The sequence below is a fragment of the Pyrus communis genome, chromosome 13, assembly GCF_041283825.1.
Source record: "Pyrus communis isolate YQ-2024b chromosome 13, ASM4128382v1, whole genome shotgun sequence".
Taxonomy (NCBI): domain Eukaryota; kingdom Viridiplantae; phylum Streptophyta; class Magnoliopsida; order Rosales; family Rosaceae; genus Pyrus; species Pyrus communis.
This window is the reverse complement of record NC_142577.1, coordinates 21700187-21727830: the sequence shown is the minus strand read 5'-3', so window position 1 is coordinate 21727830 and position 27644 is coordinate 21700187. Positions and strand designations below refer to the sequence as shown.

Here is a 27644-nt window from a genome sequence, read left to right as displayed (position 1 = left end):
ATCACACGGTGTGAAATTTATTCCGTAAATTTTTTAATTTAATGTCTAATTTAACAAATTTATCGTTTAATAAAAAAATAAACAATAATTATTCTTTTTGAAAAAAAATCCAAATGCTAAACCCAATTGAATTTTTGCCACCCAGTTTATGGCGCCCTTTTTTTTTCCCAATTCATCAAGCTTTTGGCGCGGTTGGCTCCCGTTGGATCGGATGCGTGGTTTCTTCCCGAACCGTGGGTATTTTCGTCATTTCAAGTTACCCGGGCTAGGGTTTCTTTTCTAATTTTTATATCTGCTGCGCGGCGTGTGTGAGTGTGTCGGTTTGTTTCCTCATCTTGCCTGCTCACTGCGCGGCTCTCTCTCTCTCTCTCTCTCTGCCTCTATTTCTCTCTCTACTTTCTCTCGCGGCATGTCGGTTTAGTCCAAGTATTTAGCCTCATCATCCCAATCACCACCCGCCTCCATTGCCAGCCTCCTCTGTTTTCCTCTGTTTTTTCTCTTTCTTTTTTCTCTCTGCTTTTTCGGAAAGCTTCTATAAGCACTTTTGATCTCAGCTTCTGATTTGTGATCGATCTCTTTCCTTCTGGTTCCTCTGTTTTTTTCCATAGCTAGGGTTTTCTGAGTCACTAAAGCTTCTTACTTCACCAGAAACCAATCGATCAAATTGATCGCTGCCCAGTTCGATTTCCCATCTTATCTCGACTGGGTTTGTCTCAGATCTTCAAAATATCTCATACAGAATGTTGGATCCAAGCGATAAAGTGAGTTTATTTGATCCAGAGCTTTCATTTGATCTGGGTTTTTCGGTTTTGATCCGAATAATTGCTGATCGGATCGGGTTTCTGTGTATTTTTACAGGGATCGGAGTCGGAGGGAATGACTATAAAAACCCCAGATGCCGGGTCATCGGAGGAAGGCTTTAAGAAGACCTGCGCCGATTGCGGAACCTCCAAAACCCCCCTGTGGAGAGGCGGTCCGGCGGGCCCCAAGGTCATTTCGCCTCCAATAAACCCTAAATAGTTTCGAAATTACTATTTTGGGTTTTGTTCTTATTTTTTATTTGTGCTTTGCAGTCGCTATGCAATGCGTGCGGGATCAGAAGCAGGAAGAAGAGGAGGGCTATTTTGGGATTAAACAAAGAAAACCCCAACGATAAAAAGGGCAAGAAGAACAAGCAGCTCGGAGACGGCTTGAAGCAGCGGCTGTTGGCTCTGGGAAGAGAGGTTTTGATGCAGCGATCGACGGTGGAGAGGCAGCGGAGGAAGCTCGGCGAGGAAGAACAAGCGGCGGTGCTTCTCATGGCACTCTCATATGGCTCTGTCTATGCTTAGCCAGTTTTAGACTTAATAAATTAAGTTATAAATAATGTTATTAATTTTAGGGTGCAATGGCAATTCTAACCTCCATTTTTCAGTGTAATTTCACCCCCTCCTATTATCTTGTCTCTTTTATTAGTGGAAATTTACTTTGTTCTTTATTTTTTAAGAGTGATCGAGCAAATGTAAGAATTTTGGAAGATCTTGTTCTAATTAGCTCATATAACTCTACTAATTTTGGTATATTATGTGGATTTTGCAAGAATTTTTTTGGTCACTTTCATGACTGTTTCCCCTTTTGGCCTATCATCAAATACCAACCCACCGAGCATAAGGGTCGAAAAATGAAAGTTATCTTGTATTGAAAGAGAATGTTTTCCTGCAATTTGCCAATTTGTTCTGTTTGGCAAATGAGAAAATGGGAGCATTTTTGTTCATCATCATTTAGTATGGTGTATGCTTACCATTTTATTTATCATCGTTAGATAAGTTTGAATTTCGAGATTCGTGTAGTGGATAAGCACAAATTTCAAATTCATCGAACAGTAATAAATAGAATGGTGAGCATACATCATACTAAATAGTGATGAGCAAAAATGCATTATGAGAAAATGGGGTGAGAGTACAAGACTTTTGGAGGGAATTGAACTTTATGAACAAATAGAGGGAAATTCAAAAAAAGATTTGATTTTTTGGTTTCTAAAGGGAAAGTTAGATCAACAAGCAGAGGGAAGTTCAAAAGATTCGAGTACTTTTAGCAGGTGAAGTCCAACGGTTGGGGATATTCTATGTGACTTTTAGAAAGATCAAACAAGAAAGAAATATTGAGAGAATTTAAGATGAGAGCGGCTAGACTCATTTTATTGTTCTATTTTTCCATCTATATTATGATTTGATCTACGTTAAAGGTTGAAAAATTAAAATGTTATTTTCCCATCCATTTTTATTCTTAAAATACCTCTAAGAGAACGAGGTAGGGGCAGGGGAAGTCTGTGCCATTTTTCAATAGGGTGTGATATCTATACTCATTTTTATTTCTCACACTTCTTATTAATTTCTGTTCTTTGATATTTTTTCATTCATTTGATCTGACGGCCAAAAATAAAAAGGGTGTGTGAATAGAACACCCCTTTTTCAATTTGATGACTATCTCTTCCGTCAACACTCATCCCTTCCTCCAACCTCTTCATATTCTAGCCTGAATCTTTCCACCTACCCCTCTCCTCTGCCAAAATGTCCATCTTTCATCAAACCCAACCCTAATCCCTTCTCCTTCCTTTCTCCTCTGTCTGATTCACCATCGACCCCACTTCTTCGTCGAATTAATCAAATCAATCATATCACCTAATCAACCAAATCAGCCCTTCTAAATGAACAAATGAAAAAAAGTTAAGGTTTCACCATAAAACCAATTGACAATATGAGGAGTAGCATAACCTCTTATAGGCCCTTACAAGGTTTCTCCTTTCACCAATGAACCAGCCCTTCTAAATGAACTAAATGAAGAAAGTTGAGGTTTTACCATTAAACTAATTGGCCATGTGGGCAGTAGCCCAACCTCTCTTTTATCTTCACATCCTCACACGCTCCCTCATGTGTGATGAATTTTCAAGCCATACACGTGGACACATGAATTTGGTGATGTGGAGCACGTGTAGCCGTTGGGCTTTACACGTGGGCCAACCTGCTCTGATACCATGAAGAAAATTGAGGTTCCAACATAAAACCAATAGGCAATATGGGAAGTAGCCCAACCTCTTATAAGCCCTTACGATGTTTCTCCTTTCACCAATGTGGGATTCTTACATTAACATTCTCACACTAGAAGCAACAATACTGAATTTTAAAGATTTAGATATTAAAATGTCATTTTCTAAAAAATCATTTATTAAATTGCATTTGGAAAGCACAAAACAATGGTTGATCGTTGGGCATTTATGGGTATTTGGCAACAGACAAGAAGGGTGTTTGTTACGGGTGAAAAGAAAAGTAGGGTCTAAATTATAAAGTGGAAGAAAAAATAGGACAATAGACTCAATTATAAGGTATAGTCTCAATTAGGGGGAGGGAGATTTGAACTTCTAGGCAATAGCACTCAAGTTAATAAGCAAAACTGATGCGCCAATTTATTAACCAACCCAAAACCGAACTTCTAGGAAACTTGATAGCGCTCTAGTTAATCAACTTGAATGATGCACTGGTTTATTAATCAACCCGAAACCATTTTTAAAGCCTAAATACCAAATTAACCAGTGGTGCGGCTTTAATGTTACGTAGTATTCAGTGATATGACTGTTTTAGCCATTAAATTTGATTTTGTCAACTATTTAGATATTCTATTTTGAATTTCAATTACGTATTTTTCGTTCTACTATATACGAAGTACGATTGAAGAAAAATTGATTAATTAGATAAAAATAATTGGATTGACAAAAAGTAGGAAATGCAGTGAAGTGGTATTTACTGCCATGCATGATGCATGCATCTAATTTTAGATTTGATCATGATTGTTATATGATGAAGACGGCTGCAAGGTCCTTGTAGCGCCACAACTATTGGTGAATAATGGAAAGACAGGAAGGAACTCAAAGGCTCGTCTTTTTCTTCCCAAAAGGGTAAATCCTGCATTGACTTCTTTTTTATTGTGATTTGTTTGTTAGCCATCCTATCAAGCAATGGCGCCGTCACTGTCTGCCAGAAGCAATAGCATGCACCAATTTACTTCTACGTGTGTGGAATTTAAAATCATTTGTGACATGTATTTACCTAGAAAAAAACTTCATTCGAGCAGCCGGTTAGGTCGTTCCCACCAAGAATGAGTTCGTGTATTTACATCACGTTGAGTAGGATGGTACTTAAATAAAGTTGGGTTCATTCTTATGTGAAAGTTTTCGATCATCTAAATGTTTGAGTTATTATATTCAAGTTTTTCTCGTATTTATGGTCCTTATTTAGTAAAGGAGGAAAACTTGAATATCATGGGTCCATATAATTCCTCTTTTTTTTCCTCGTCATGATTTGTCACGTGATTAGAGAAATAAAAGAGATTGCTATAATTTTGAAAAACATTCACAGCACAATACTACATGAATATTTATTGAACAAGACAAGGAATTAACCCACAGGTCACCCACCATTATGAACCGGCACATCATAGCCTCTTGTTCCAGTTTGAATATCAAAGTGCGGGACGAACAAAAGAATACAAACTACGAGATTATTTTATTAATTGAAATCAAATAAACAATAGCCAACACAACTATAAGCTAATAACTACATTGTGACTAACTTATTATTCTACGAGATTCAAAGCATTTATTTATAGTGAAAACTAACCCAATCCTAATAAGCAAGAAAATGAAACCCTAGTTCTAACGGGCTAGGGCAAAAGTACTAAACATTAAAATAAGCCTAAATATTAAAAATTTCCAATAGTTCCTTCTACGATGATGTTGGACAATTGCATATGATTCACAATTCTAAACATGAGTTGTATTAACTTGTTTCATGTAAGTTTTTTTTTTTCGTAGATGATACGAGAGTGAGTCAAAGTCAAAGCAATACTTCCCTCCTCATAATGTACAAAATGAATTGAAAAGTTGAAAACCATCAATACATGCACAATGTATAAAGATTATGCGCTTGGGAATGGGACGGTTTGTTGTTGTCTAAAAGTGTTTCCAAGTTGACAAGCTAGCTATATTATTTCCTTGTTTTTTGATTTATGTCATGGACATATATACAAGACTATATCAAAAGAATTAGTATAATACTCTCAAAGTTGGAAGCCATTTAGTAGTTGGAACCTTAAAGTTAAGCGCAATAGCCAACTATGTTTCCCACTTTTATGTCAGCACTATTATTTTAGCTTCACCAACTAATGGTTAAAAAGAACACTATTATTTAAGAGCACTTTGCTACTAGATGGTGCACGGTTGTTGAATGCTCAAACTTAATATTCTTAATTACTTTTTGTGCCGGATTGTAAGAGCAAATTAAATGACTTGAATCATATATGTTAATGCGTATTTAGCAGACCAACATCAAATATTATATGATCTACTTTTCACTTTTAAACCAATTGAACTAAACTCATCACCTGTGTCTATCTCCAACAAAGCCAAAAGCAGTCAACTCGTGCTGAAAGTGATCACATAAACCATGCATCTAATCTAACTGTTTTGTAAGTTTGATTGTCGTGTATGAACAAAACCTACCTTGAGTGCGGCAATACATGTTGGGTGACATCGAAACACATATGACTGACCGTTTGGCCAATGCGTGAATAACGTGGCTACGGATGCAGCTACATAACGAACATTGATAGGATTTTTACCATCTGCAAAAATGGAGATAAAAACACTTAAAAACACTTGCAAGAGCACAATGTAGTCATAGTATAGTCAGCTCTAGCAAAGTCGTTCTCCATAGGGATTGATTGAATAATTTGTGTAAATACCAAATCTTAATTAATTACTTAAAACAAAGTTTTGAAAAAGGTTAATTTTGAAATTTTAAATAAAAACAATTTAAGAAATCAACTAGAAAACAATTTAAGGAAAATCAATTTGAAAAGAAACGTTTTGAAAGAAGAACAATAATAAAAATGCACTAGGGTTCCGTCATCACCCTAACAATCATATGTAACTTTACCAAGTACTTATGCATTACACATGCAACTTTGAAAGTTAGGTTTTTCTACTGCATATTCTCCTCGTGATATTCAAGCAAGAACATATATCTAACATGCAATCCGTCTATGATATTCAAATCAAATGTAAACAAGTAAGACTCATTAAGTTTTGTGAAAACCCCTTTGAAAAAATCATGCAACCCCTTAAGAGCGTGATATTCGCCTTAAGTGAAATAAAAGTATTAACCACAAGAAGCAATACTCAATCCTCTGGTGATATTCCGACCAAATTGCATCCGATTACGTATCTAAACATCCAAATTGTAGCTAAGCATTAAGATATAAAGATAGTTTAAACACAGTGATTAATGCTAAGGCTACATATTCATGCTAACGCTCGTGGCTTCACCCTAGCAAATGGAAATTAGTTACGCACAATCATAAAACAAAATGAAATTTATTAAAGGAAAACTAATGAAAATGACTTCAAAACTTTAAGTTTTAATAAAAAACCACCTAATAACTTTATTTAATGATAAGGACAAGAGATTAAAAAGAAGAAAAACATAAACTAATCCAACCAAAGCTTGTGCAATGCATGCCAAGCAATTCATCAGAGTCAGAATTGAAGAGAACCACGTGTAGTCTGTAGTGCAAAAGCTCATCACCTTCTTCAACCTTTTCTCTCTCTCTCTTTACGAATCCATATTCAGCCCTTTCCAAGGGACTTGCTTCATTAAATTCAGATAAAAGTTAGAAAATGGTGCGTTACAGTACCAAATGAAGCGACTTGCTTCATTAATTTTGGTAAACATAGATGCTTGTGCCATCTTCTTCTCGAGTAGTCTAATGCTAATGTCAGCATCCAAAACTCTAACAAATTCTGCTAAAGTTGTTCTTGTGACTCTCTCAAACTTACATCTCGGTGGGTTTACAAGGGGTGGGCTAGGTTCAATTTGGTCTGGGTTGTGGGCAACCAAAACTAATGTGGGTATTTTTGTATGCGTAAATGGAGAGAGAAGGTTGAAGAAGGTGAACAGGAAAAAGGAGGGGAAGAGGGGAAGAGATGACTTAGCTTGTGTGGAAAAAAAAAAATTAAAGGAAAGTCAAATAAATTGATTGAGAGGAATGTCAAATAACAAACACGGATGTGATAGTACTAGTTACGAAATAGTGATAGTATTAGTATTTGGTTTAAAAAATAGTCAGTGTTTAGTTTACGAACTAGTGATAGTACTAGTGTTCCGTTTAAGAAATAGTCAGTGTTTAGTTTATGAAACAGTGATAGTACTAGTGTTCGTTTGATAAATAGTCAGTGTTTAGTTTACGAAATAATGATAGTACTAGTGTCCCGTTTAAGAAATAGTCAGTGTTTAGTTTACGAAAAAGTGATAGTAATAGTATTCGTTTGATAAATAGTCAGTGTTTAGTTTACGAAATAGTGATAGTATTAGTGTTCCGTTTAAGAAATAGTCAGTGTTTAGTTTACAAATAGTGATAGTACTCATGTTCAGTTTATAAAATAGTGATAGTACTAATATTCGGTTTAAGATATAGTCAGTGTTTAATTTAAGAAATAATGTTCATTTTAAGAAATAGTCAATGTTTGGTTAAGAAATGATAATAGTGCTAGTGTTTGTAAAACTGAAAAATTACAAATTTTCTTTATTTTTGGTCTTGTAGTATTATTACTTAATTTGTTCTAAAAAAAATTACAATTTATTATTTATTTTTAATCTTGTAATATTATTACTTAATTTGTTTTAAGAAAATTATGAAACAATGGTCAAATAAACGAACAATAAATAAAAAATAAAAAAGTATATTGTTTATTGAGTAAGAATAGAAGAAGAGTGGGGAGTGGGGAGTGGTGAAATGAGAGGGGAGAAAGAAGAGAAAAAGTTGACGTGGAATAGTGATTTGACAGTGCAATTTAATAAAATATGTGAAAGGGGAGGGAGGGAGAGAGAGAGAGAGAGGGGGGGGGGGTTTAAGGACGATGAGGGTAGTGAGTTTGTGTGGGTGATGCGACGCGCGAGACTCGGTGCATCAGTTTTTACTTTTTAGTTTTTTTATTTTTATTAAATTCTTATGTTAAATTGTTGTCCTTTGTATTAAAATTTAAGTCCTTTTAATTAAAGTTTAAGCTCTTTTTATTAAATAAAATTAGTGGATGGTTTTTGGTTAATAAAAAGTTTAAATAAGTCATTTTCATTAAAGTTCCCTTTTATTAAAGTAGAAAAATGAAAGAAAACACATTGTAAATAAACTTGAATCGTAAAAAACTCTCTAAGCCGACTTTTCTAAAATAATGCATTCTCTGTAACCCTAATGGCTAATTAGCCTTATTTATGCTAATATAAAATAAAATGTTACTTAGAAAAGGTCTTAGAATAAAACTAGGAAACAAAATCCCAAATTAACTAGGAGAATCTGCCATGAATCTGTCCAACCACGTTTTAGCCCTAAATCTCCTCCCAATCCGGCTCATGATAGCTTGTTTTAAAGATTAGAACAATCTGAACACATCACCAGAAGGGGCCAAATCCAAAATAGGCCATCGTGGGCTCCAAAATTCGTAATTAAACCCAATATGTTACTTTGACAGCACTGCGCGCTACTCCTTTATTTTGATATTTTGATATGATCAAGCTAAGAGTGTCACATCCCTGCCCGGGCCCCCATCACATCCTGAGCTCGATTCCACCGTAGCACGATATTGTCCGCTTTGGGCCTCGACCACGCCCTCACGGTTTTGTTTCTGGGAACTCCCACGAGAACTTCCAAGTGGGTCACCCATCCTAGAAATGCTTTCCCGCAAACTCGCTTAACTTCGGAGTTCCGACGGAACCCGAAGCCAGTGAGTTCCCAAAAGATCTCGTGCTAGGTAGAGATGAAAATATACATATAAGACTTACATGATCCTCACCCCTGGGCGATGTGGGATCTTACAATCCACCCCCCTTAGGGGCCCGACGTCCTCGTCGGCACACATTCGGCCAGGGATTGGCTATGATACCAAATTGTCACATCTCGGCCCGGACCCCCACCACATCCTTGGCTCGACTCCACCGTAGCACGATATTGTCCGCTTTGGGCCCCGACCACGCCCTCACGGTTTTGTTTCTGGGAACTCACACGAGAACTTCCCAGTGGGTCACCCATCCTAGGAATGCTCTCGTGCGAACTCACTTAATTTCGGAGTTCCAACGGAACCCGAAGCCAGTAAGCTCCCAAAAAGCCTTGTGCTAGGTAGATATGAGAATATAGATATAAGGCTTACAGGATCCTCACCCCTGGGCGATGTTGGATCTTACAAAGAGACTCACGAATGTCCTCTAATTGGAATTACTCCAAAATTCATCCATTTGATCACATTTTGCCGTAGAGGAAGTAAGAAATCCTATATTAAAAATATAAATCAAAGTATCAAAATTCTCACAAAATAACCAAAAAAATTAATACTAAAAATATGGTAAAATATATAGTATAATATGAACTCATCAAATATAGTATAATATGGACTCATCAAACGTGAGAAAGGGCATGTCCCCTCTCCAATTCTCCTTGTTTCTTCCTTAACTGCATTGACCCTTTGGACTCCGGAGTCCCCCCTGCCATATAAGGCCCCTCCTCCTCTGTAGTCTAGCTCCGCCACTGTATGCTAACTTTGATACATTGTAACAATTGGAATCTCTAACTCATAACTAGCTGGCAATGAATGAATAGACATACCAGACTACTTGAACAACAAAATTAAATATTTATAAAGCATATAGTTGCAAATTAACTTTATGTTCTCTGGGTGAATGTTTCGGGATCAGAATGTTGGCTTTTGATATTGTCACATGTCATGTTTTGGGTGATATACCGTATTCTAATGCATGAATGGTTTCTTGTGTTTTGGGCTGCAGCTACGTGGTGTTGGTTCCAGAAAGAGAGAATGTAGTTGGAAATGCAGTAGGACAAGTTACATGCCAGCAATATGTTCCCAAGTCCTCCACATGCCTTGTACTTGTTAACTTTCCCCACTGTCTTTTCTTTGGAAGACTTGATTCTTTTCCCACTTCTCTTGGCCTTTACTTGAGCTGGTTCATTGATCATACGTTGTTCAATTTTTTTTTTTGTTGGCACTTCTCCAACACCTAAACTTGAGCGTAATTCTTTAATTTCAATACGAAGCGATTCAATACATTTTCTTACAAGTTGAGTTATTTCTTCCACAAAGGATGATTCATTAATTAAGCACTATGAAAGTCGAGACAACTAAATATGCCTCATCACTTCATCCTGGAGCTTTAAAAATGTTGTTTTTGTATATAAACCACTCATCTGTTTTTCAATTGGAAATAATGTCTTCAATTTTGGTACTTCATTAACATCCACATTAGAAACCAACTCTTTGTGTCTTTGGTGTCTAAGTGCACTTTCAACTCTTTGACTAGTCGACATTCCTGTAGAAAATATATGCATGTAAAATGCAAGGACCCATTGCTTACGGAGTTTGTATATTGAGTGTAGCCATTCATGATTCTCCAAAGTACTATGTTGCAATAATGCATGCTTCCAAATTGTGGCAGATAAGCTGAAAGCATTGGGCCTCATCAATCTCTTTATGTGGATCCTTCTTTTTGGAAGCTTATCTGGGGACTGCACATTATGCATAAGGTAAAATTCTTCCTATGGCGGATTGCTAACAATTGCCTCTCCACGATGTCGGGCCTATTCCAAAGACGCTCATGTGCTTCTCCTCTCTACAGAAAGTACGGAACATTCTAGTTTGCTTTGCCCTTGGACAAAGGCTGTTTCGTTTGCTTCTCCGTTGAACTATCATATTGATATCCAAGCTGTTACGGTATTACCTCATTTGCCCAATGGTTTATTGCTTTGGCATCTCTTGGGGAGGGCAATAATCTTAGACGCGGTCGCATCCTCTTTGCCGTGGCCTTGTTTTGCTGGGAAATCTGGAATCCAGATGTCACGCTTGCTTCAACGGCTTGCCTCCCTTTCCTTCCCTAACTGCCAGGAGGGCTATGTCGTCCATGGCGGAGTTCAATGCAGCCAATCCCCTTGAGATTCTTCAACCATCTCCGGTCGCCCCATATCTAGCATCACTCCCTGACAGCCTTCTCCCTCTTCTTTTTTGCAGGTCAACTGTGATGCCTCATGGTCTATGGATTCTAGGCGTTCTGGTTTGGGGGTGGTTATCCGTGACTTCCGCGGCTCTTTGGCTGCTGGCAGTTGTGTTAATGGTTCTGCATCTTCTGTTCTTGAGGCTGAGGCTAAAGCGGTGATTCTTGCTATGCAAACGGCACTATCTCGGAACTTGGACAATGTTCTTTTCGAGTCCGATTCTGCTTCTCTGGTCCAATACATCAATGGGGATAAGAAGAAGGTTTCCTGGTCTATCTTTCCGTTACTACGCCGGATTTTTGGAATCTCCGTCACCGTTTCCATTTTTCTAAATGGTGTTGGGTTCCCCGAAATTCGGCGGCCGATTGGGTCGCCTTGCATTGTAGAAGAGGGTTGTGTCCGGAAGTCTGGGTATCCAAACCCCCATCCGCGCTAGTCCATATCCTTTCCATTGATGGACTTCCTTGTCCCCACTGACTTGGCTCTTGGATGCTTGGTTCTTAACGATAATGACTCAGCTACGCTATATGTCTCCCCTATATGTCCTTAAGTTCCATGCCTCTCCTGCTTATGTGTTTTGTTTCTTTCTTTTGGTCCTGCAGTGGCGGTTGGCAGTTGACTTTGACTTGTATTCTCTGTTGTTATTTATGGAGGAGTATCTCTGTTCAATTGGAAAAAAAAAAAAAAAAAAAGGCTGAAAGCATTCGGCCTAGCTTTTGTGGAAACTTATCCTTATCTGCTAAATATAATACCCGTGGAATGTAAGAGGAAAAACTTGAGCTATGGCCTTTGATGTAGACCGCTAGGAATAGCGTTCAGCTATTGCTTAAATAACTAAATGAATGACACAATTTTCTCATTACTTTGACAACCCACACGCAAATATAATTCTCTGGGTGTGATGGTTAACCCCTACAAATGGAGCAAAAAGTTCATACTATACTTATTTGTGTTATAATTCGTATCAAAAGTAACTACATCACCAAAAAAATAAGTACGTTTTTCAGTTAAATCAATAAAAAAACAACGGTTCAACTCTGATCATCTCTATCAATTTCGAAATAAAAAGATGGGTTCTTTTCCTTTTTTGAACCAAAATATTCAAGAAGCATGTCGGCATCATGTCCCTTGATATTTTTCTTCAAATCTCTTTCAACGTTTCTCAAATCCTTGTTAAATCCAACATTTTCAATTCCACCTGCCTCAATCTCCATTATTCTGAATTGTTGACTGGTAGGTACATTGCACTGCTTAGTGTTTCCATGTAAAGCTTCTTTGCTTTCAAAACTTTGCAGTGTGAAGGTAGTAGATGTACAATTGTAGGAGTTGAAAGTACATGCTTATAATACTCTTCAAAGTTACAAATATACCACTTAGTCCCAAACTTGTCACAAGAAATGCTTGACCTTGCCTTACAAACCCTGCGTTATCTTTGCAAACAATTTGCCTTAGCTTTGCCTCATTCTCCATTATTCTTCTTTGTTTTATGATAAGTTTCATCTGCTTCACCTTTCTTAGAACAAACAAATTGTTTCAAGGTAATTTCTTTCGTTCATTTTTCTTCTTACTTTAACCCATTATGACACTAAATCCAACTTTTAAATCATCTTTTTTCTTCTTCTCCTTCTTTCTCCTTGCACTTTCAACACCAGCTACTAAGCTTGGCACATAAGTCAGGGATGACTATGGAATTGACGGAGAGCGATTGTGCTCGAAATGAAACGAAGTCTGCGAGATAGAGAAATGTGTGGGCTGCTTTGGTGTCGGTTGATGGCGGTGAGGCTAGCATTTTGCTGGTGTTGAAGGTGCAAGGTGACAGTTTATGATGATGATGAGGTCTTCGTGCTTTTGGTTTGTAGAGATTTACGCGAGGCTTGAGATCAAGTTCATGTATAAAAGTGAAAGGAATTATTCTGGCTATATATGATAGGCTTGATAAGCCAACGTGATGATCAAATGAGATGGTTATGTTTGCTTTCTCGTCTGGTTGTGATTCATGCATGGTTCTTGTAATAATGAAATCATATAGGGTTTAAGTGGTTCGTTAATTCTTCAACGTCCACCAGAGGTGTATATGTATTTGAATTTCACTATGTAAGAGGGATTTACATCATACAATGAAGATGACCTAGAGCCTTTACGTAATCTAAAAAAAATGGATGATGAAAGACTGGTCAGAGAAGGAAAGAGATCTTGTTGCTCGTGTGTTGTTCCTCATGCGTTCGTTATTGCCCCTTTTATAGAGAGATGAATCATATATATCAAGACAGAAGTTGGATGCTTGAAATCTTCACTTACGTCTCAAGTAGTCCACCTATTATCATCTCATTGCAAGATTTGGAACAAAATCGAGTAAGATAATATTGCAGCCAATGATTGATATCCCTATAAGTTAATGAGTAAGCACTTCTAATACATAAGATTTTGCCACCTGCATGATATATTAGACAAATGTATAAGCGACCTTCCGCCACCACTTTTTAGAGTGGTGAGTAATCACCAAGTCTTTAGTTCTCAATGATTACCGACTTACCACCTCATCTTTGGAGGAAAATCAAAGACAAAACTACTCAAATAGTCCCACCTCGAGCTCTCGGCTCTTTGTTGCTGGTTGTACTTTGAATTAAACCAAAGAGGCTTATAGCAATAATGAGTTGCCATTAACAAGTAAAAAGCAATTTTAAGGCCTAACAAACAATCTAATGAGGATGGCAAATAGTAGAAACCTCTCGAGCTAGGCTTAAGAATGTATTCTTGTAGTGAAAGACTCTTTACTAATTTACATGCTAAATATACGAGTTCTTGTAGGCATAATGTATAAAAAGAAATTGAAGTAAAAATTGTTACAGTTGGAATAAAATTAAATACTTGCATACACACACGCATGTATATACTCGTATTTTTTTTAAAGAAGGGTATTACATGAAACCTTAATTTTTTTTAATTAGTTTGTGCTATGCAATTTGTTTAGGTATAATAGGATTATATAACTTCATTAATTTTCCTACCGCTAGATTAATTCAGGGCTCATATAAAAGAGGTCCTTGTAGGTTCTCAAAATGAAAACCTCAAGAAAGCAACTCTGTACATTCGAGTTTTTCTTTTTGAGTCAACCCCTACACTCTTGTAACTGATAATATTGTTTGGCTTTCATACATAAGGAGTCATTTCTTCTTAACCTACACATATTCAAAAGTACACCTCTTAAAACTACTAGAAAAGTTAGAGGTGGATTCATTTGCTATTCTTTACTCATGACACACCAGATTCAAATCTCGATATCATAATTTAGATAAATTTAATATAAGTTATCTATTATTTGTAAAAATAAAATACTTTAAATTTAAGTTTACGAAACAAATTCTAGAACTAGAAATGATGTAAAGTATTTTATTTATTTAATTGTTTAACTGGCATTTCGTTTTATGCAAGCGATTGTGATAAGGGAAGAATCAAACTTATCCTCTTAGCCTCTTGAGCTCAATCTTGATATCTATTTTTTGAGGGGCCATTAGAATTTCGATGCAGAGTCACAGTAAGAATGGCAATCTCTAATCTCTATCCTTTCTATTTCCTGTGTGAGTGCTCGAGCCTAGGATGCCATATGCCAACTTGGCAGGACACCCCACCGCCCTCCCCCCCCAACCCAAAACCCATTTGATTACGTGCCCTCCAGCTAATTGTTCCCACACCTCTACTCATCTATACAACACATTTTTTTCCCTTTATTATTTGTCTCTTTAACAATCTCCTGAGCCACCATCCATTCACAATATCTGATGCTGACTTGTTTGCATATCTTTCTGCATTTTATGTAGAAAATCTCATAAGTTTTCTTTACTTTTCATGTCCAAATTCTCAATTTATTATTTACCAAACGAGTTTGGCTTCGGTAGTTCAGCCTATTAAGTAATCTGATTTTTTTAACTAAACTGTTTGATTGTTTAGAATCAATTTTTACTTTTCATATCCTGAATTACTCAGTTATTCTGGACGAAGAAAAATTGTTATGAAACATTGAAAAGTTATATAACCCCCTAAAGAGAGGGAAAGTTTGTTGATTTCTGCCGACATGGTCGGGGGATCTATCGATGATTGTACAACTGAGTTTTGATCTCCAGAATCTGTTTGTCATCTTATTTTTCAAAGAAAAGAAAGCACTTTGAGAGGTTCCTGTTTTTGGCACAAAGAGAGCAACGCATGATGAGAGGTTCCTGTTTTTGGCACAAAGAGAGCAACGCATGATGCACCCGTTTGCACAATTGATTAATGAATAAAAAGAGACGACTACCGGCACACCTTGGAGAATCTTTAATAGGAGTGTAGATATGTAAGGCAAACTAATAAGACGTATATCACATTGACATGAGAGCAAACGAACAAAATGATGGCACATTGACCCAAGCAATGTCGGTTTAACCAAACAACAAAATAGTTTTTGTGTGTGAGAGAGAGAGAGAGAGAGAGAGGTGTCAAAGAAAGACACTGCCCCCACTGAAGTTTTTCCCATGACACACCACATTCATCAGAAAAGCATAGTGAAAAGAGGCCTCTCTAGCACACAGTTTTTTCGTTGTGATGCTAAACCTTCCTTTCTATTCCTTTCTCCAGCTGAGTAAGAAATAGATGCCTCATGACTCATCAATGACTCTTAGTTGCTAAGCTAATCAAATCAGAAACTCGTGTCAGAAAAACAGCATCTGCCATATCTTTTGCATGCTACTCCTGTTCAAAGCTCGAAAGTACTGACTGCTAGAATATTCTCAAAGACAGTCGCTCACAGGCGCATCGGTGACTGCAGGGTATGAGTGTCCATGCATGCGGATGCGGACTACTGTCCTAAAACGCCAGTAGAGATATGAACTCAACTCAAATGATCTCATGGTTGGAATTGGAAGTTCAAAGAGTCTCATGTGTTACTCTTTAACCTACCAAGATCGTCCCTAATATTTGACCAATAAACGAATGATTTCATGCAAAGCAAAACTAAAGGCTCCTACAGCAAAAGTAAGTTATCTTTGCCATAGAAAGAAGACGATGGCATATTGACACATGGCCGCTAATATTTTTGTCCCAAACTACTCAAATGGTCAAAAGCAGCCAGAGAGACAGATGTACATTGCATTTGGGAAGCTGGCAAGGTATTTTTTGGAGCAGGATTATCTCCATTATCTCCCCTCTTTTTTCCCTCCTTTTTCCTCCTCTCTTATTTAAACGGTCACGGTTAAATCACGTCAACATCATATATTAATTTTTTATAACAAGAAAATGTAAGAGGAAGGTATAGAAGGGGATAGAAAGAGTAGAAGAGAGAATCCTAGTCTGTATTTTTTAGTGTGTTTTGTGATAACCTTTACCGTCAGAACTTTTAGCCGTTGTATCTTTAGTCAAAAATATAATAAACATTATTTAACGACTAAAAATCTCATTTATAGAAAAAAAATTTCATTGTAACGAGAACACGACACCAAGTGTTTTTATGTAAGTAGTGAGAAATTTTATTTTTTAAGTTATTAACTTTTTAACATACAATTCCTATCATTCGTATAATAACACATGATATACCACCTCATGTGCCAATCATATTAAAAAATCTCTACATATATAAAATACATCGAAACATAATAAAGCTTTCAAGCTGGAAACCTTGAACAAAAAGAGGGAAACACAGTACTCGGGAGATGGGTCCCTGCATAAGAGATTTTTCAGTATGACCGGTACATAGAATGGTACAACACATGTTGCAAATGGTGGAATATATGTGCTAAAAAATTAATAACTTAAAAAAAAAAATTCCACCACTTCTATTAAAACACGTAATGTACTACTTATATTTCCATCATAATTAAAAATTTCTCTCCCCAGAGCCTATCTTTGTACCCGAGTTAATAAACTTGTCGACATCAGGCACCTCTTGGTACCCAATTGTAAATACAAATTGCTTAATTAGGCCCCAGCTTAATCTTACTTTTATAAATTTATTTGAAAGTATTTTTAAAATAATTTTAAAAAATTTAAATAAAATATTTTTAAAATCAATTCTCAGTGAAAAATGCAAATGAATCATAAAAGAACATTTAAAATGCTTTATAAAAAAAAAACACATAATTGATGTTTATTATAAAAAGCACTTTTAAGTAATTTTGAAATCAAACAATATTTTTTATAAAAATGATTTCAGTTATTTTAAAAATAGTTTCTAACGAACCATACAACCATAAGATAAATATTAGAAATTTAATCTATCTATGAATGAATCAACAATGTACATTCTACTCTAAAATATTAGAAGATAATGGTCAAAAGAAGAATATCGGGGTTTATCAATACAAAATTAGAAATTTTAAAGAAAAGTTCACGGTTCGTTTAAATAAAAATCATATTTTTACACTAAAATATCAATCATATTACTATTCATTTTATCCTTTATTTAATCATTATCATTATAATTTAAAATTTTCAAACTCTTTCCATTAATTTTCTTACAAAATTCGTTATGCACAAATAATTCCTACGGAGCTATGCAAATTTTTAGCAAAAATGAGTAACAATTTACTTTATTTTCAAGATCATATTAACCAAATAACGATCGATACAAATTGCCCATCAAATTACAACGGACCAGCCTACAAGGCTACTACACCATTATAATTCAGACAGATAAATTAAGGCAAAAGAGAAAAAAAAATTAAAGAGAGATCGGAAGAGAGAAAGAGAGAATTTACTTCCCATCTGTAATCTTTCAGCTCTAACTTCAAGTGTCAGTGAACAGAAACCCTTGTTCCTCAAGGGCATTTTCGGAAATGCAAAATCAGCAGTAGGCAACTCCCATCTCTTTCTGTCTTCGTTTTCTTCTTCAATTGTTTGCTCAGTCGTAGATCTGTGAATCTGCCGCCACATTATTAATTCCACCTTCCTTGTCTGTTTCCTTTTCCATCAAAACAAACAGAGCATAACAGAAAACAGAGCAACACTGAAAACAGTGTAAACTAATGGGTGGCTAGCCACCAGCTGGACTGAGCTGGACGCCGTATGGGGAGGAGGGTTATAATAGTAAAACGGAAAGTACGGCACAATTGGGTTTGGCGGCGGTGGCACTGGGTAGTTCTTGCCATTCGGCGGAGGATAAAACGCACCCCCGCCACCCCCGCTGCCGCCTTGCGGTGGCGGGTAGTTGTAGTAAGTGGGCTGGGAAGGTGGCGGAGGAGAGTAGTAGGTGGTTCCGGAGCTCGGTGGCGTGGGAGGCGGCGGACAGTTGGAGGATGAGGATGGCGGAGAAGGCGGCGGAGATGAGGGCGGAGGAGGCGACGGTGGAGGAGGAGATGGCACTTTGCCACATGGATTTTCGCAGACAGAGCACATTTCGCATTCGATCTGCTCCTTGGAAGTCACTTTAGGCTTCGGCAGCGGCGAAGAAAGCGTTGTGGTGGCGACGGTGAGTAGAAGTAGAAGCTTGAAAAAGAAGTGGGTCTGATGAGTAAATTTCATGGTTAGCTAAGAAAGATCAAGAAACGCAACAAGTAAAAGTAGTGAAAAATGGAAAAACGGAGTGGGAGGTGGAGGAGTGAGAGTGTTGAGAGACTTTAAGAGAGAGAGAGAGAGAGAGAGAAGGCGCGGGGGTAAGTAATGGTCTTGTCCTTGAAGCTACACCGCATCATTTTGTAAGAGTGGGTTTAAATAAGGGGTGTGTAATTCGTAGGGCTGGTTTGATATTGTTATATTTTGAAAAAAAACTGATTCTGCTATGTTGTGAAAATAAACGGTTGTGAAATAAAGTAGCAGAGTGTTTGGTAAACTTTTTTGTAAAAGTGCTTTTGAAAAAAAAAAAACAGTATTATAGTGTTTGGTAAACTTTTATGTAAAATAGATGTGAAAAAAACCGATTTTTCAAAGCGGGGTTTTGCAGTTTCTTGTTTTTGGATTTTTTTTCACCCAAAACTGTGAAAAAAAACTGAAGCTGAATGTTTACCAAACACAAAAATAGCTTCCAGCTTTTTTCAGAATCACCTCAGTACCAAACCAGGTCGTAGAGTGAGATGAAGGAGCTGCTTAACCTTCAAGTTGTAAAAAGAGGACACCGCACCGACGCGTTTTACTTTCACAGAAAGTGGCCTCATATTACTCGGAGGACGTTTAGGGCAAAAGTCCAGAATTTGAGCTTAAAGCTAATGGATGGGGGGTGGTGGGGCGGGCGTGGACGGCGCCTTTGATTTTTAGGGCGGGGTATCCCTTGTCCTGAATTTCGGCCCAAGCAGAGGCAAAGTGACGTGTATTAACCTTTTATTCAGTTACATGGGTTGCATTATCCTAATGCCATAGGTGACATGTGACGAAATGTACTACGAATGTGCAATGTTGGGAGTTGATGAGTTTTTCAAGCATGAGAGAAGCTGACACATGAAAAGATGGATTGTATATGCGCATGCAATGTCAAGTTGAGTTGAGCCCTATTTTGTTTCATGTCACTGCCCTATTTTGTTTCATGCCACTAGAGAGACGGAACCATTAATTTTCTAGTGTGTGGAATTTACATTCTCATTAAATAACGCATGAGTATGTGAATTGTTGAGATCGGTATGATTAATCTTTATCTTGAATCGTATTAAAACCACAGTATCTAACCTAAAACCAATGCGTTGTGGTTGCAGAAAGGAAAGTAATGATGATGTGTTGAAATGATGGGAATCCATTTAGTTCAGTAGGGTACACTCGTTGTTAAATAGTTGCTAATCACTTGGTACACTCTGCTAGTAATGAGCTGTGCTAAAAGGAAACAGTGAAAAGGTTGAGGAATTAGCACAGTCATTGTTGTTGGGCTTGACTTGTACACAGATGTTCATACGTGGAATGAAGACAAGCTCCACTTGGTGTGCATGGTTTGTTAGAGCAGTTCCACCGTGGGAAAGGTCCCTCCGGGTTATCTACTATTTAATCCATTTAGTGAACAGTAATTGTTCTTAATAAACAGTAATTGCCTTTTACATTTCCACCCTTACACTTGAATAACCCTGACAACAGGTAAATAAAATAATAATATTTTTTGCAATTGTTTGGAATTTCCCGTGCACCTCTCCACTCCTTCACGTCACTCCCTCTCTTTCCACTCATCTTTCTCACTCCTCTCCATTTTTCTTTGAAGTTCCTCTCTCTCTCTCTCTCTCTCTCTCTAGAGCTCCAAGAGCTCTCACCCAATTTCCTCTTCGAAAATTAAACAAATCAAACTCCAAAACCATGAAACCTTAATCTCTGGGATTAAAGGATCCTTGCTATACCGTTGCATGCGTCATCAGATCATCATGGTGTAAACCACCATTGAAGCCGAGAGCTTCAAGATCTGAAACTCGAACCTAGGTGGGGTTCTCTATGCAAATCTTGTTTCATTATGTCTTAATGTTGCTTGGGACAAGATTTGTGATATTTTTCCAGTTCGAAACTAGAGGTTTAACCCCCTGCAATTTCTCTGAAACCTTGCCCAGTTTTTGGTCACGTCCTCGGAGCAAACTCCGGCAAGTTTGTGGGTTGAGATCCAACGGACGCCGAGGCAAAACAGAAGAAAAAACATGGCTGACGTCAGCCTTGCATCAAACCCACTCCGGGCTCTCGGGCTGGCAACTCTCCACCAGCTTCTCGCTCGGGCCTGCTCGGGCTCCCTTGCCAGCACACGCTGGACTTGATTGCTCAGGTTCTATGGCCCTATTCACTCACCTGTCCCTGGGCTCCAGCACACGTTGGAGCTGCTCTAGCACACCTGGAGCTGCTTTTACTAGTATTCAGCCAAATATATTTAGTACACCAAATACTATTGCACTGGATGATATAAATCTGCATTTGGCTTTCTTGTTTTTGCGATCGACAAAAATATGAACAGCAAAGCTATACATATACATATACATATACATATATATATATATATATATATATATATATATCTGCAAATGCATGCATAATGGAACATCACATATATATCGACAAATTTTGAAACACGATACCTTCATATTCAACTTGGCTAAGAAAATTAGGACTAAAATAACTTCAGCTCAGTCACGTTTGAAATCCTAACTTCATCTCTGCATATATATTCTTAATCTGGTATAAAATGGACAAGAAAGATTAAGTTTTTCAAAATTTTACGTAGGAACAACATTGAATTATTATACATACATGTTCATATTCGACAGATTTTGTCAAGAAATAAGTGATGAGGAATGAGTTGTTAAAGAACACATGCATAGATATGGGCCAGCTTGGCATGCATAAAATAAAATAAAAAGATTCTGCTCTTTTTGGTTGGAAAATTGATAAATCAGATTGTTAACTTGTTAAGTTAATATCAGTTAATTAGCTCTTGGTTAATTAATTATTAGTAAGTTTTTTTGGTTCTACGTACCATTTCTTATTTCCCACCGGCCACTGAGTAATTAGGGTTGACAATTCCTCATTCAAGCAAATTTAATAACTAGGAACGTAAATGAAGCGAAAAAAACTTGCGAGTATAGAGCATGGAACTACAAAACATAGACATATGATGGTGAGAAAAGTCTTTGATCAAACATTAATGTTTGGGAAATTTTTGAAACGTACAATTCCATCTTATGTAAGGTAATGTTGTATCAATGATCAAGCTGCTTAAAGTGTGCATATTGATACAATGTTTGGATGAATTCCATTTGGCTTCAAGTTGTTTTTCCTCATCACGTCAAAAACTTCCCTGGCCATTTGAGGTTGCCGTGACCTTCCAAAAGTATTGAGTAGGGATGTATAAGACAAAACATCAGGCCGGAAACTACTTTTCTTAATCTCATTAAAAACTGATACGCCTTTAACCACAAGGTGTGGCGCAATTGGCAAATCAAACCATCAGTGGGCGGATTCCCTGGTGCCTAACTGGTAGGGGTTCAAAACTCACTGAAAGCACCTTGTGGTCAGAGGCAAGCCACACCTCGAGCGTAGATTAGTCCCATTCTACGGGTGTGGGGACATTGCGTGGTACTTGGACCGAACAAAAAAAAAAAAAAAAAAAATGATACGCCTCTTTGCGCATCCCATGTGGAGCATATGAACCTAATAGTGCATTCTATGAAACAGTGTTAGGTTTTAGGCCTTCTGCAAGTATTGCACTGAATACAGCTGTGCAATTTTCTATCTGCCCGGACATAGAATTATTTGAGCCCAAAATAAAATTATTGAGCCGAGCCTAGGTTTATTCTCGGCCTAGTACTTTTCCTAAAGTATTATGGGACGACTAGCCGTCATAGGCCGTCCAGTTAGGTTGGCCGAGTCCTATTGAGAAAAGGATTGATTTGGATGAAGGCAAAGAGGTTGAATCCTGATACAACAAGGGGTCTTAAAGCTGAAGGCGTTGTGAATCAGGAAATGAATCTGGTTTATTATTGAGCCTAGTTCAGGAACCTATTGGAACTAGGATTGGCCAAATCATAATCATATTGGGATAAAGAGTTCTAGTCTGAGTGCATCTCTGGTTCGGCCAGGAGTAGGTTCACTGCTATAAATAGAGGAGGGAGTGCCTCATTCAAACCCCCTCCAATTCAATACACAAACTACACTGTGCAAACTCTCGCTCTACGCGAAACCTCTCAATAACCTTGAGATTTTTATTTTATTTTTTCCCGCCAACACATCTTCAGTTTGGATAAATAGCATTGTGATGGCAACTGGCGACACCTTCAGTTTGGATAAACAGCATTAGAGCTGTAGAATCAGCCGACCGAGGAACACCTTCAGTTTGGATAAACATCACTGCTTCAAGACCGACTGGTTATTTATACAAGTCTTGGTCAACAAGGATTTCCGAGTCCTTGTTGGTAGAGGTCATCTCATCAGCCTTCTCGGCGAAGTGAGGTGTTACGAGATTACTACATTTGGCATATTGAAAGTCGAATTTGATATTGAACTTAGCATAACTAGCAGCCTTGTCTTCAGGCTCTAGAACCCGAAGGCCGAGATGTCTTCCTTCCTCTGCTGCATTCTCAAGATCAAGAAGTCAACAGCGCGCCCAACACCACATCAACATCTTTTACTCCTTGGCCGAGCTCAACCGACGAGTTGGCACACCCCGCACATAACCGAAGGATGTAGTTAGCTTATTAATTCCTCAACCTGCGTGCCACGTAGACTTGGTAGTTTTTAGAGTCAACAAGAATACAGATAAATGTCACAATGTCAGGGCGGCATTCATCCAATGCTGTATTGTTTCATAACCTTATTCTCAAGATTAACATTACAATTCAAAGTTGGAAAGCATCCAAGAAATGTTGTCCAACTAGCCTAACAAAATGCGATGGTTTGACCTATAAAGTTACGGTATTCCACGAGAAGAAGCTTGTTTTCTATATGGAAATCAAAGAGCTATAAAGCTGCAGGGTATAACAGCTAAAGAAGTTCCATTCCAGAATAAATTGAGAATGAGGTGAAGACGTAACTCAATCAACACTCAGAAGTTCCATCTGAATTATTATTATTATTATTATTTTGAACAAACGATATTATCGACATTAATGAGCTTGCAATAATGTGGTTCAAATTTGTTTTTAACTAGAATCTAACCTAAGACCTCTCACTTACGAGTGAAAAGGAATACAACTAGACCGTAATATTAAATGGTAGTTCCATCGGAATTTTAAAGCAGTAAAATTAAGAATTACTCGAATATGTCTTTGTGAATTATACGGACACAATGTCGCCGTTGCTCACTTTAGATGCAGTGACTTACACTACTAGCAAGCAAACTGATGGCTCTTCTTTTCTTTGTAAAGCAATTCTGTAAAATAGGGACTCTGTTTTCGTGGTCCCAATCCCGCTGTGTGTTCCAAATTCATCATGTGACACCATGCCAAAAACTTCACACACATTGGTCAAGCATGTCGCGGTGGGATCCCAAAAAGTGTGGGTGGGTAAGTCCTCCACCCGCCGGAGGCCTTACCATAGGTCTAAATTAGATGAAAATTCTTGCATAAGACGCCCGGTGGGATCCATATGTAAAGGTGTCACATATGGATATCCATACGTTAAAATTTCTACTATGTTAAGCTTCATATTTTACATCATACAAAAACACGTCCAATAGTCATACTAGTCTAATAAACAGATCCGTCTTCATCTCATTCAACGGCCCCTCGATGCCCACAAAATGCCTCCTCAATGAAGACAAAGGGATCACACTAAAAAGTTCAAAACTCAAATTACTGAAAAATTGTAGATGATTACTACGCTGAGGAACATTCACCGACCAGTATTGTTTCCAAATTAAAGCATAAATCATATGCTAATTCACACAAACTTTTCATTAAAAAACACCAAACCTGTTGCCGTTGAATCTTTACAAACACAACGACACCTATTTAATAATAAGGCTTCTTGTTCTAAAAGACTGACATTACTTAGAAATTACAAATACATTTGTCTCCACTGCATTCTATCTATTAAATCCTCACAGTCCTCAGAGGGCAGTTTTTAGTCGCGTGGTCTTTCTCCTTCCACAACATTCACAAGGACCATATCTAAGTTTTGCTTCTTCTTCTTCAGGTGTGAGTTTAGTCCCAGAGCCAGAGCCAAAATAAACAAAAACAATAACAACATAATATAATATATATATATATATATATATATATATAAAAGACTCACAAATTAAGTAAACAAATGGCAGTATTTTCCCCTCAAAACACAGCGGATCGACGAGTCCAATAAAATTCCAGATAATCTTCTTCACAAAACCGTAAAACAAAACTAATCATGAGCATACCTATAGCCAGCCAATACTCCACCGTACCTGGGGGAAACTTGTCCGCAGGGCGACGCTCTTCATAATAAGTTGATGATGAGAAAACCTAAAAAAAGAAAAAAAAAGTCGGTGTATGAATGGAGTATATATTTAGATGTTTATTCTTCTCCGAGATGGAGGTAATCACAGTAAATATAATGAAACAATTATACATCAAACGCGGAAATGAGCTTTCAAAAGCAACAAGAACTAGGAAAGAAACTATAAAACTATACACACACACACACACACACACAAATAGTCAAACTTTTGAGCCAGTTAGACCATCTCCAACCGAACGAGGGTCCCAGAAGGCTCGTTTTAGCCCTCTGGCCCTCTAAGATATTAATATTTTAATGAACAGTACATGATCATATTTGCCTCCATCTCCAACCGAAGGCCAAAGGGCCATAGGGCTCGTTTTAACCTTATCACCAAAAAACCGTCTCCAACCGAGGGCCAAATGGCCAAACATAATTTATTATTTAAATTTAAAAACTACAACAACTTAAATTTAAAAACAACAACTTATGTTTAAAAACTACCACTTAAATTTAAAAACTGTAAATTAAATTTAAAAACTACAACTTAAATTTATAGAAAAAAATGAGAATTTTTAAATATTTTTTTACAAAATTTGGGCGAAAAAATGTAAAAAAAAATTTCAAAAATAACAGCTAGCTGATGTCAATGAGCTGTTATATTTGAAATTTTGGCCTACCATTCCTGCCATTCCTGCTGGATATAACCGACAGGAATAAGTAAAATGTTGTCGGTCAGATATAACCGACAGGAATAATGAAAATTCTAGCCCACCCCGAGGCTGGCTGGCTAAGTTGGGTCGGCCAGTTGGCCCTTTGGCCCTTTTTGTCCAGTAGGGCCCACGAGTCCTTTGGTCTGACCTCTGTTGGAGACGGTTTTCGAGCTATTTTCGACTTTCTGGACCCTTCGGTTGGAGATGGTCTTACACAAATTCCTAGGCAACTAATTCCTGGCATAATTTCAATGGGAATCAAGCTAGACATACTGACTTACTATATATTTTCTCGATTTCATTCAAATACTGCAAACAGAAATTTTACTACAAAAACCCTGAAAGTAAAGAAGATAAAGAAAAATCAAAAGCATACCTGTGGGCACATAATAAGTCAACGGTGAACACGATCCTTTTCGAATTTCATCAACCACAACTTGGCGAGAATCTTGAACCCTTGGTTGTTCTTCTGCCTTGCTATCTGTTTTCACATTGCAGTTCCATTTTAATGTCAAATACAAATAAAAACAATGGGAGAGGACGAGACCGACAAAGCCAAAAACAGAGCGTGTTCCTTATCTATAAAATTAAATCTGTGTCAGCACACGCGATCAGAAATTAGGCAGAGTAAGTGAGTGATTTTGGGTTGCTTTAATTTGATTACTATTGTTATTTGTAGAACTTAACAGAGTTTTTTTGTTTTTTTTTGTTTTTTTCTGTGGCAGGGGCATGGGGAAGGGAATGAGTGACCTATTGGTGACTCTAGGCCACCCTCTCATTGAGCTGATGGGGGGTTTCTATACACAAAAGGTTACTTTTAAAACCGAAGGGGCAGCTTCGTTGGCTTTCGAAGGAGCACAAAGGGTCACAGTTCTCCCAATATTTGCTCAATCAGTTGAAGGTATGAGAAGCTTTGTGGTTAATGGTGCACTGTTTCATATATGTTTGACAAGAAAGGAAGACTTGGAGAATTTCGTGGTAATTAAGCCCCCGACCACACCAGTAGTTGTCTTTTGAAGTATCACAAGTGTTCAACCAAAGAAAAGAATTTGGTGATGATTTCTTCTTGGGTCCATGCTTTAACGTAGCTTGAATTATTATAGGTGACTTGTAAGTTTATCGATATGTGTGATTGAGGGCTGACGAGTGATTATATGTTAGGAATGAGGATCCTCTCCGGATCCTCTTTGTGAGGATCACAGAGATCCTCCAATCACGTCCATTCATTGTATATCGTGTGGTTAGTTTTTGTCAAGTACTATTTATATTCAATTTTAAATAAAAAAATTACAATGATTTCTGACTGTACGATGTACGATGAACAGACGTAATTGGAGGATCCGAAGAGTATCCTTATTCCCAACATATAATCCCTCGTCAATCACACGTATCGATAAACTTGCAAGTCACCTATAATAATTCAAGCTACATTAAAGCATGGACCCAAGAAGAAACCACCACCAAATTCTCTGTTTATTTGGTTGAACACTTGTGATACTTCAAAAGACAACTACTTGTGTGACTGGGGGCTTAATTACCACGAAGTTCTACAAGTCTTCCTTTCTTGTCAAACATATATGAAACAATGCACCATTAACCACAAAGCTTCTCATACCTTAACTGACCAAGCAAAAATTGGGAGAATTGTGACTCTTTGTGCTCTTTCGAAAGCCAACGAAGCTGCCCATTTGGTTTTAAAAGTAATCTTCTATGTATAGAAAACCCCAATCAGCTCAACAAGAGGGTGGCTAGAGCCACCAATGGGTCACTCATTCCTTTCCCCATTGCAGGTCGAGGACATTTGCTTCAAGAAGCAATCGACAAAAATATGAACAGCAAAGCTACATACATACATAGAGAGAGAGATATATATATATATATATATATATATATATATATCTCTCTGCAAATGCATGCTTAATGAAACATCACATATAAATTCAGGGACGAAACTATGAAGGGGGCTACATGCATGGGCTGTAGTAAATTTCTAATGCATAGTAATTTCTAAAGCATTAGTATTCTCAACAA

The 27644-nt window shown here is 37.4% G+C and overlaps 2 protein-coding genes and 2 long non-coding RNA genes across 4 annotated transcripts; 3 read left to right on the top strand and 1 right to left on the bottom strand.

The window, feature by feature from the left end:
• The first annotated feature begins 314 nt into the window (after positions 1–314).
• LOC137738094 (GATA transcription factor 15) lies at positions 315–1559 on the top strand. Its single transcript, XM_068477697.2, has 3 exons — positions 315–761; positions 859–990; positions 1074–1559. Exons 1-3 carry the CDS (start codon positions 741–743, stop codon positions 1329–1331), a joined length of 411 nt encoding a protein of 136 aa, XP_068333798.1. The 5' UTR covers positions 315–740; the 3' UTR covers positions 1332–1559.
• A 16051-nt stretch (positions 1560–17610) lies between these two features.
• LOC137736193 (uncharacterized) lies at positions 17611–18713 on the bottom strand. The gene has a single exon (XM_068475514.2). The coding sequence runs from the start codon at positions 18568–18570 to the stop codon at positions 18019–18021; it is 552 nt and encodes a 183-aa protein (XP_068331615.2). The 5' UTR covers positions 18571–18713; the 3' UTR covers positions 17611–18018.
• A 1368-nt stretch (positions 18714–20081) lies between these two features.
• Positions 20082–20920, top strand: LOC148691943 (uncharacterized). The gene is made up of 2 exons (XR_015955346.1): positions 20082–20433; positions 20559–20920. It is a non-coding gene; the product is annotated as an uncharacterized LOC148691943 (long non-coding RNA).
• A 4925-nt stretch (positions 20921–25845) lies between these two features.
• On the top strand, positions 25846–26871 carry LOC148691942 (uncharacterized). Its single transcript, XR_015954639.1, has 2 exons — positions 25846–26240; positions 26339–26871. It is a non-coding gene; the product is annotated as an uncharacterized LOC148691942 (long non-coding RNA).
• The last annotated feature ends 773 nt before the right edge of the window (positions 26872–27644 follow it).